This window comes from Brachypodium distachyon, chromosome 5, assembly GCF_000005505.3.
Source record: "Brachypodium distachyon strain Bd21 chromosome 5, Brachypodium_distachyon_v3.0, whole genome shotgun sequence".
In the NCBI taxonomy this organism is placed as follows: Eukaryota; Viridiplantae; Streptophyta; class Magnoliopsida; order Poales; family Poaceae; genus Brachypodium; species Brachypodium distachyon.
This window is the reverse complement of record NC_016135.3, coordinates 15619871-15630276: the sequence shown is the minus strand read 5'-3', so window position 1 is coordinate 15630276 and position 10406 is coordinate 15619871. Positions and strand designations below refer to the sequence as shown.

Sequence of the window (10406 nt, the reverse complement as noted above, 5' to 3'; positions counted from 1 at the left end):
CCTCAGGACGCGACCCTCCCGGAAGAAGACGTTGCCGCGGAGCGAGTAGCCCGGCAAGCTAAGATGTACGCTCTGGTAGATGGGGATCTTTACCGGAGGCGTCCAAGCGGAGTTATGCTCCTATGCGTGCCCCAGGAGGAAAGGTGCACGCTGCTGGAGGATATCCATCGAGGCACATGTTTGCACCATGTGGCCTCCAGGGCGCTAGCTGGAAAAACATTCCGGCACGCTTCTACTGGCCAACAGCCTTAGCCGATGCCGAGCAACTAGTCAAGACCCGCGAAGCATGTCAGTTTCACGCCAAGAAGAGCAACCAGCCAGCGCAAGCCCTGCAAGTCATCCCGTCCTCGTGGCCGTTCGCGGTCTGGGGGCTGGACATCGTCGGCAAGATGCTGAGAGCTGTCGGCGGTTACGAGTATCTCCTTGTAGCCATTGACAAGTTCTCAAAGTGGGTTGAGGTGGAGTCTGTGCGAGCTGTCACAGCGCAGGCGGCCATCAAGTTCTTCAAGAGCATTGTGTGCCGGTTTGGTGTGCCTAACGGCATCATCACCGATAATGGCACACAATTCACTAGTGCGGTGTTCCAAGCTTACTGCAAGAACATGGACACTAAAATCCACTTCGCCTCTGTCGCTCATCCAAGGAGCAACGGGCAAGTGGAGCGCGCCAACGCAAAAGTGTTGCGGGGGCTCAAGACGAGAACCTTTGACAAGCTCCAGGGCCACGGGAAACACCGGGTCGAAGAACTCCAGCCCGTGTTGTGGTCGATTCGGACCACACCAAGTCGGGCAACGGCCAAACTCCGTTTGCCCTCGTCTACGGGGCAGAAGCTGTGCTGCCCCTCGAGCTCAAGCATGGGTCACCTCGGGTACGCGCGTACGGCGACGAGAGCCAACATGCGCAGAGGGTTGACGACCTTAGCTTCATCGAGGAGATTCGATGCCGGACTGCTGTGCGAGCTGCAAGCTACCAGCAGGGGCTCCGTCGTTATCACGACAGGAGAGTCCGTCCCCGTGGGCTTGAGGTTGGAGACCTCGTCCTGCGTCGGATACAAGGAACGAAGGCCGGGAACAAGTTGACTCCAAATTGGGAAGGCCCTTTCCGGGTAATGCAGGTGACCAGACCGGGGGCTGTCCGGCTGGAAACCAAAGAAGGCTTGCTGGTGCCCAATAGCTGGAATATTGAGCACCTGCGGAAGTTCTATCCGTGAAAGGGTGGCGCCTTACCCACAGGTGATGCTGCGGCAGCGTGCCTCTTTAAGCTAGTGTAGCCGGGAAAGGCCCGATTGTAATCCTCTAGCACAAAGATGAATAAAGATAAGTGTTATTTCAGTAAATATTGTGTTTTGCTGTTAACGTTTGCTTCTGTCTCCTGCTCTAGGTGCACAGAATTGTCTCTTCATCCTTGGCTGTGAGCAAGGGGCTACCGGAACCCTGAAAACCAAGCTCGTTCTCGGGACACCCCGGAACGAGGACTAGCAGTTGCTGAACCCGTTCACAATGTGCTACATGCCTGGGGGGCACCATGGAATAGTAAAGATGCTCACACCCAAGTCTGAGGTCGACTCTTCTGTGCCCGAGGGCTGGGAGGCAGGAGGTTATCCGGTTTGTGCTGTTTTTCGTGCATTTCAAAAACTTTTCTATGCACCATGGGCACTGCAAGAATCTGACATGCAGGGTAAAGATGGGGACGAATGCACACTGTGATGCTCGTGGGGCGGTCATGGGTGTCGTCGTCTTGCGAGTAAGTTGTACATATATGGCAATTACTTCGAAGCTTGATGCAGGACACTGAGACAGGGCCAGTGCCTCCACGCGCCAACCGGCGGTTCAGCGTGTGTGGCGGCAAGGGCAGCAGTCCGGCTATTAAAAGACTGGAGCAAGCGCAATACCAGCAACGAGCAAGAAGGCAAGTGAAGTCGCAGAGAGGCGATGGTGGTGCATCCCTCTGCGCTTGTCGCTGAGGGTGTTCCCACCATCGCGGCCCTGCCACATCACTTAGAAGAGGATACCAGAGATGGAAACACAAAAGGCGAGAGGCGTAGAGAAGACGCGGTGGCGGTGCATGCCTCCGCCCATGCCGTTGGAGGGTGCACCGCCGCCGCGTCCTTGCCGCGGCTCTCAACAGGGTGCTTAAAATGCTGAGAGAACAGAAAGCTAAGTACTTCGTTTTGAGTCCTTAGTTCTTCCTTTAATCGCACTGGTTTGCCGAGGTAAGCTCAGTCCCCGTGTAGCCGGAGTGTAGGAAAGACGCTTGCGGGGGGAGGACGCCCCCCACACGTGGCTCACGGGTCCGCCCCGGAGGCGTGTGCGCTGGGGTAGTTAACCCGCAGGTGGAGTGGCTGGCCGCTGCTGTCTAGCCCCAGGTTGGCACTGCGGGTCCGTATTGGGTCCCTGGTCTGGCTAAGCACGCAGTTGGCATGTCCCCGGGTACACAAGGTTAAAACACGAGGAGGGCAGAGGCCCTCCCCGGCAAGCTAATTATAGGCAAAGAACAAGTAAATTGACATTGGATGAAACGGAATTCGAACAAACGAGTTTGCGGTAAACATTCAAAGTAACAAGGGCTAACACAAAGTAAGGCGCCTTGCGCCACTTGCAGGAAAGTAAATACGAAAGAAGAACAAGCAGATAACTATGCAGGAGGTGCTCCCGGGGCAGCAGCGTCGGCGTCAGGTGCCTCCTTGACACCGGGGCCTCCTCCGGCGGCTTCTTTGTCTGCAGATTCAGCTTCATCAGCCTTGCTCTGCATCCGCACCACCATCTCGTCCACCATGCCTTGCACCGCTTCCCGGTGGGTGTTGGCCTCTTCTTCATCTGACCAGGTGTCGAAGACAGACTCGAACGGGAAGTTGGGGTGGGCAGAGTGGACCCGGGTAAGAATTTGCTCGGCGACTTGCTCGGCTGCAAGGCCGACTTGCCGGTCCCCGAAGGCCGTGACGCAGTTCTGCAGGCCGTATAGCCGGCCAACGAAATCTGCGAAGAAGGAGGTGAAGCTGCCGATGTTCGTCCCATCGAAGGAAGTCACCGGGATGTCGAACACCTGCAGCGCCTCCACCGCCGAGTCCGCCGGCTTCTTCAGCCTGACTACCTCCCCCGACCTGCGGGCCCGTAGCTCGGTGCATGCATCACGAGCTTCCTGGGCTTGCAGCTTGTGCTCGCGGCATTCGGCCTTCAGCTTGCCGATCTCGGACGCCTTCTTGGTACTGTCCTCGTCGATGAGCCGGAGCACCTGCCGCGTCATGTCAAGCTCACCCTGAAGGGACGAGCCGGCATCCTGGGCAGCCTTGAGCTGCCCTGCAAGCTCGCGCTCCCTGGAGCGAGTCTGGTCTTGCAGCTCTTTCTCCCGACGCGCCGAGGCTTTGGCTGCCGTCACAGCTGCCGTCTCCAGCTCTCCGACCTTGCGCCGGAGGCGCTGGATCTTCAGGGAGTAGTTCGACAGCAAGTCCGTCTTCTCCGGGAGACGCCCTTGGAACGAGTCCAGAGCCGCCTGTTGCTCCTCTTCGCTCTTGGTGTGCGTGGCCTTCGCCAGCTCGAGCTCCCGCTGGTGCTCCTGCTGCAGGTCCCACAATTGCCGGAGGACCTCGGCCTCCGGAACTCCTTGCATGGCTGGCGCCGCCCTAGCTTGTTGCGCCTGCTGGAGCCCCCCCCCCCGGAGCCACTGCAGCTCTGTGCGCTGGTCTTCCGCCTCCCGTCGCGCAGTGCCCAGTTCCGCCACCACGCGGGCATGGTGTTGCTGCGCGTCGTTGAAAAAAATCGACGAACATCCGTTGTTGCTGCTGAATGTTGTCAATTACCTGGTGCCCCTGTTGGAACACGCTGGGGTCGAAAGTGATCCGACCCCATGCCCGCCCGGCGAGCTCCCCTGCTCGCGGGCTGAAAGCGGCTCCAGCGGAGGAGGAGGACCCCGCCGCAACCGTCTACGACCCCGAGGGCGCGTTAGGATGCGGTGACGTGCCTCCGGCTTGGCTGAGTCCCGCTGCTCCTTGCTCGCTCAAGGGGGCAGGCTGTGGGCTCAGGGGCTTCTCCGGGGCGCTGTTGCTTGCCTTGGCTGGCAGAGGCTGCCCCATGTCACCCGTTGCAGACGGCGCCGCCTGTGTGGCATCACCTGCGGTAGTAGTCGCGTCCCCGGCAATCTCCGGGGTGGGTTGCCAAAGGGCTCTGGAGGAGGCACCCTCCTCCGGAGCGTCGGCGGCGGCCTTGCCGGTGAGGTCGATTACCCGCACCTCGGTGGGCGTGGGTGCAGCTAGGACATCCCCGGCTACTGCACAAAGAACACCTGCGTCAGTCTAAAAATGGCGCAGTTGAGCGAAAGAAACGCTACGAAAGACAAAGCTGTACCTTGCCGCGTCTCGCTGACGGCTTGGTGTGCGGCCCCACCGGCCGCCTCCTCGCCAGCTACCGGGACGCTCCCGCCGGACGTCTTGGACCCTACAAGGGACTCTGTGTCAGAAGGCAGTGGAGAAAGTAAGTTAGAACAGGAAGTACTTGAGCTTGCGCGTACCTGCTGCCGGGCCGGTGCCCTGCAAGCTCGGGTCGGGGACCCTTGTGTTCCCCGCGGCAGCTGCCGCCGCAGTAACAACGGCGTCCTTGTCACCACCGAACGATGTTGGGCAGGGTTTCTTGACCAGGGCTGCCGGCGAAGTGTTGGGCTGCCCCCTTTTCCTCGAAGGGCCGGCAAATGCAGAAGTAAGCTGGCAGAATATGTAAAATTTGCGAAAACCGAAATGATTAAAGCAGCGACGAACTTACCCCGGTGGGTTAGGCTTGAGCACCCTGTCCGGCAAGATGCTCCTCGCCGGGGGGTCACTTCGTGCGGGAGGAACTGGCAGTACCGCCGGTGTAGCCAGGACGGTAGCTCCCGCCGCCCCACTGTCGGCGGAGGCCACCATCCCCGCATCAACGTGAGGCGCCTGAGGCTGTGGGCTGGCCTCCCGCCTGCTCGCTTGCTCTGCCGCGGACCGCCTTACCAGGGGGACGTCGTCTTCGTCGTATTCCCCTTCCGACGTGACCTCGCCAGCTTCTAGGGGAGCGTCGTCGTCGTCATCGTCATCGTCTTCCCCTTCCGGCGCGACCTCGCCAGCTTCTAGGGGAGCGTCGTCGTCGCAGTCTCCTCCGACGCCCAGCGAGGAATCATCGGAGTCCGAGTCCTCCGGCCTGGCGCAGCCCCGGTCCTGGCCGCCATTCCCCGACCCGGCAGCCGGCTCCTTGTCGATGCGAGACCTAGGTTGTGGGGGTGAGGGCTGCGACGAGGGGTCCTCCATGATCCCGGCTCCCGGCTTCGGGATCGCGACGTGGAGCGGTTGCGCTCCAAGCGACGGCAACCGGAAGGCTTCGTCCTCGCCGGTGATGCCCTTCACCCAGAACTGTATCTCGTCTGGCAAGAGTTCGGTTCGTTGCAGCCGGGTTCGATCGCCCGCCCGGTGTACATCCATGCCGGATGTGAGCGCCGCTACAGGGGAGCCACGCGCCTCCCGATGAAGTGGCATGCCACGTCCGTGTCCGTGAGCCCAGTCTCGCGGAGCGCCTTGATCTTGGCACAGATCGGGGCCAGCTCCTCATCCGTCTGGTCACGGAGTGTGCAGTCATCGGAGCCCTTTGGGGGTCAGAGGGGTTCCTCGTGGAAATCCTAGAGCTCATCGGTGCGCACCCAGCACCAATCGTGGCACCACTCGTTCTCAATCTTCTTCTTCCCCAGCTGGATGAACTCCGACTTGAGCCTGTCGCGGAACCAGAACACCACACCCGAGGACAGGGGAGCCTTCGCCTCCACCCTCGGGTAGTAGTAGTGGCGAAACAGAGCCACCGATGGCATCACCCCCACGAATGCTTCACAGAGGTGTTGGAAGACAACCAATGTGAAGAATGACATGGGGTGAATTTGAGCCATGATGAGCTCGTACGACTCCATGATGGCAGAAAGAAAGAAAGAATGCAGCGGCACGAACCCGGCTAGGATGAACCTCCCGAAAATCCGGAAGTACTGCCGTTCGCGCTCTGCGCCGACAGGGAGAACTTGCGTCGGCCCGTAATCATTGTGCTTGGTGGCGAGCGCCAAGACCATCTTCTCCACCCCCTCGTCGTTGTACCCGGGGGAGAAGAAGGCAAACTTGGCCCGCATCTCTTCATACTTCCGTGCTCGCTCCGAAACCTCCTTCTTGCTGGCCTTCTCGCGCTTCTCGCCTTTGCTGGTGCTCCCCTTGGGTCAGTTCTGACCCTTGGAAGACATCGGCGGGAATGGGGAGTGGGTTTGGCTGGAGTTGGGGCGTGGAGAGCTTGGGAGGCAATGGCGGAAGCAGTAAACAGTGTGGGGTGTCCGCCGCCAGCCTTGGGTATTTATCAAGGATGGCGGGCTGCAACGGACATCCCCACGATCAGCAATAAAGTGCCCTAAAGAATCAGGAATTAAGATGGGGGTGCGCGACGTGGCCTTAACTCTCTGGTGATTATGGTAGATAAGGTAAGAGATCGTGTGCCCGATCGGCCGACCGTTTCGCTCGGAAGAGTGGAACAAGAAATGCCCTCGGGACCCACGTGTCGGATAGGGCGTAGCCCTGCAACCGACCGAGAATAGCACTAACCGGGGCCTCAAGGCTGCCGGCCCACGCCCGGGGGCTAATGTCGTACCAGTGGCCCACGGGGTCCCACTGATACGGGATGCGTGGGTCGCAAATGACGAAGCCCCACCAGGGTGGCCTCCCGGGAAGGATAGACCCGGGAAGACCGCCCCAAAGAGACAGTTATTGGCGAAAACAAAACTAAGAGTTGGAACAGGAGAAGTGCCCGCTCCAGTGGGAACCTGGGAACTCTAGTCCCGGGAAGAGGAAGGCACGTTGCCCCGGCAACTGGCTGGATGCGCTTGCTGGAAAGGGGCTCCCAACAACCCGCGCTTGGGCATGCAAATGGGACCTGCAGAACAGTGAAGACAGGACGAGACAGCGGACGCAGTGCATTTAATGCACCGACAGGAGTCACATCGGTAGAGCTAGTCTTGCTCAGTAAGGCTAGAGCGGCTACCCTATAATCCATTTTATTTACCATGTACAGTGGCCTGGGCGCTGCATGGCGCCCAACGTGGGTCAACAGTAGTGCGAGTTTTGTGGCAATGACACGCGGATAGCTAACATGTCACGCTGCATGCATCGGCACCTGTGGTATCCCCTTGTCTATAAAAGGAGGGCCAATGCCACCGGTCAAAGGGTTCGAACCCTGGTCAGCAACAATCAGTATTGCATCCACCTGTAGCAGAGTTCCTTAGAGGGACAATTAGCCCACCCGGGAACCCCTCGGGTAATCTGTAAAGCACACTAATTCGTGAATACAATCAAGAGCAGGACGTAGGGTGTTACACCTCCGGGTGGCCCGACCCTGGGTAAATCTAATTGTCCACACTTCGTGTCTTTCGTCACGCCGACGACCGTCGGAGCGCTCGCCTCGCCCTCCACCGAACAACAAGGAGGTGTCCAGCATCCCCGGTGCCGGAGACCCGTACTCCGACAATATCTCGCTTAGGCCCTCTTTGGATTGAAGGAATTTCATAAGATTTTGGTAGGGTTCTTACTCGTAGGAAATTACTCGTAGGAAATTTTCCTATAGAGTCTCTTTGGTTCAAAGGAATTTATCCTCTCAAAATTCTATGGATTGGTTTCCTACACCCTATTCCTATGAGAATTTTAGCGAGAGGTCTAACCTCTTGAAAAAATTCCTATGTGTCAATGACAAGTGTGGGTTATACTAATGTCTATACAAGATTCCTATATTTTTCTTATGTTGCAACCAAACAATCTGAACTGCTGATTCCTGTTTTTGAATTCTTTTCAATATGCCATGGCATTCTATTCCTCTATTTTTCCTATTCCTCTGTTTACGATTCATATGATCAAAGAGGCCCTTTAACGTTTTCCATATTCAAAAATCCATGTTCCAGTAGAGAGCCCTAGTCAAATTGCCCGCATGTTTGAAGGGCGCGCGCACAAGAGAGGAATACGTAGACTACCCGAAGACATCGTGCAGCCAGGCAGCCAACCAACTGCCAAGGCATGGTTAGTCGGAGTAGACGCGTTGAAGATGGCACATTAATCAGCACGTTTCATTCCGCAAGATACATATACAGACTATTGACTTGGTGACTTGGTAGCAAACTGACAATGACATGGCGTTCAAATGAAAAAGAAAACTGACACTGTCATCCGATAGTTAAAGATAGCAAGGTCGCAGGTTCGTCCGCAAGACGGTACAACAGACCGTGTTTATTTTTTCAGCAAGTTGGTCCACTGCTCATTCATCGGATGGAGATGCTTTGACCCGGTGGCCGTCGCCGCCGACGAAGCGCCTCCAGTACCAGTGGCCCTCCCAGACGGAGCCCATGGACTCGAGGGGCACGCCCTTGGTCTCCGGCAGGAAGACCAAGACGAAGGCCGTCATGACGGCCACCCAGCTCGCGTAGTAGACGAAAGTGGCGTACTTGAATGCGCAGAGCAGGGCGAGGAACGTCTGCGTCTGCAGGAAGGTGAGCCCGAGCACGACGGACACGCTCACCGACTGCCCCGCCGACCGGATCTCCATCGGGAAGATCTCGCCCGGGATGACCCAGATCAGCGGCGCCCACGACATGCCGAACCCGGCGCCCTGCACGCATGTCAGCACCAGGAGAGCCAGCCCGTACGGCCGCGGCAACGGCACCTCCCCGTTCTTGCCGCCTTGCGCCCTCATGATCCACGCATTCGCAACCTGGCAGACGATCATGATGGCGGCGCCGGCTATGACGAGCACCTTGCGGCCGTAGCGGTCGATGACGAGGGTGGAGAGGATGAGGGAGACGAACTTGACCCCGGCGAGGATGACGGCGCCCATGAGCGCCGCGTTGCTCCCGAATCCCGCGATGCGGAACACGAGCGGCGAGAAGAAGGTGAGCACCATCATGCCGCTGAGCTGGTGGCACAGCGGCAGCGCCAGGGCGAACGTCAGGTGCGGGCGGTACTCCCGGCTGCCGATCAGCTTCCGGAACCCGCCTTTCTGGCTGCTGCGCGCGGCCTCCACGGCGCGCGTGATGTCCTTGAGCTCGGCGTCCACGTCCCCGCCGCGCCCGCGCACCCGGACGAGCGCCGCCCGGGCGAGGTCCGCCTTCCCGCGCATGACGTAGCTGCTGGGCGTGTCCGTGAGGAAGAAGGCGCCCACGACCATGACCACGGCCGGGGCGCCGGCCAGGCCGAGGGAGACCCGCCAGCCCCACTGCACGCGCGCCGTGCCGTAGTTGACGAGGTTGGCGATGAGTATCCCCAGGGAGAGGAAGAACTGGAAGGCCACGCCGAGCGAGCCGCGCCACTGCGCGGGGGCCATCTCGGCGAGGTACAGCGGGGTGGCCTGGTTGGTGAACCCGACGCCGAAGCCCAGCAGCATCCGGCCCACGATGAGCATGGCCAGGTTCACGGCCGCGCCGGTCATGATGCCGCCCGCGAAGAACAGGGCCCCGCCCACCAGCATCACGCCGCGCCGGCCCAGCGACCGCGTGACGCGGCCAGCGAACAGAGACGCCACGAGCCCCGCGATGTAGAGGGACGAAGTGAAGGCGGTCAGCGCGTGGCTGTCGAACATGCAGTACTGGCTCCGCTTCGCGTCCGCCATCCTCCTCAGCACCTTGGGGAAGAAGGTCTCCAGGAACGGCTTCATTTGGGACACGCCGCCTGAAGTTTAATTTGACATTGGCAACAGAGATCAGAACCAAGCATTCTGCACAAAACCAAATCGATCCGTCATGAACACTGACCTGAGATACCGATGTCGTAGCCGAAGATGAGGCCGCCGGAGGCCGCCACCAGGCAGGTGATGATCACGGAGAACGTCAGCTCCCCGCCGTAAGCTGAAGCAGCGCCATCGCCTGCCGCCATCGCGTTCCCTGCTTTGATGTGTATGCGAACGCCCTGCAAGCCAGGTCTGTCGTCGTACCAGTGCGGGAAGACTGGACTTACATATATAGTGATCACTGGTCAACTGATGAGGGCGAGGATGTACGGCAACCGAAATTTCTCAGCTGAATTAGAAATTTAGAAATAGTTATTATTCAGTCCACATTCATAGCTGTCTGATGGTGATCTCTTATACTGACATGAATTTCAAACACCTGACGGGATGGTTCTTAACCGATTTAGATAGCCAAACCAAAGAAAAACAAGATGAACTTAGGAGAACGATGATTAGAGAGTTCGGATTCTTGAGAGTCGAGAATTTCTTTACTAGTGCTACTGCATACCTGCATCGAGATGGACAGTGCACGCTGCCAAGTCAACTGACTATTGATATCAGGCGTGTTAGTTTTTACGGAAATCAACCTGTTTTTAAAACACAGTACTACTACTAGAGGACACGCCAGCGACCAATAACCATGCATACACAGCGGTTAGGCGAATG

The 10406-nt window shown here is 58.6% G+C and overlaps 2 protein-coding genes across 2 annotated transcripts; both read right to left on the bottom strand.

Annotated features, from left to right (window-relative positions):
- Positions 1 to 3919: 3919 nt before the first annotated feature.
- Positions 3920 to 5263, bottom strand: LOC104581377. Its single transcript, XM_010228855.1, has 4 exons — positions 4970 to 5263; positions 4504 to 4693; positions 4341 to 4442; positions 3920 to 4278 (listed from the first exon to the last, which is right to left on the bottom strand). The coding sequence occupies exons 1-4, from the start codon at positions 5261 to 5263 to the stop codon at positions 3920 to 3922; spliced, it is 945 nt and encodes a 314-aa protein (XP_010227157.1).
- A 2804-nt stretch (positions 5264 to 8067) lies between these two features.
- On the bottom strand, positions 8068 to 10021 carry LOC100841000 (sugar transport protein MST1). The gene is made up of 2 exons (XM_003581250.4): positions 9766 to 10021; positions 8068 to 9682 (listed from the first exon to the last, which is right to left on the bottom strand). Exons 1-2 carry the CDS (start codon positions 9884 to 9886, stop codon positions 8277 to 8279), a joined length of 1527 nt encoding a protein of 508 aa, XP_003581298.1. The 5' UTR covers positions 9887 to 10021; the 3' UTR covers positions 8068 to 8276.
- Between the last annotated feature and the right edge of the window lie 385 nt (positions 10022 to 10406).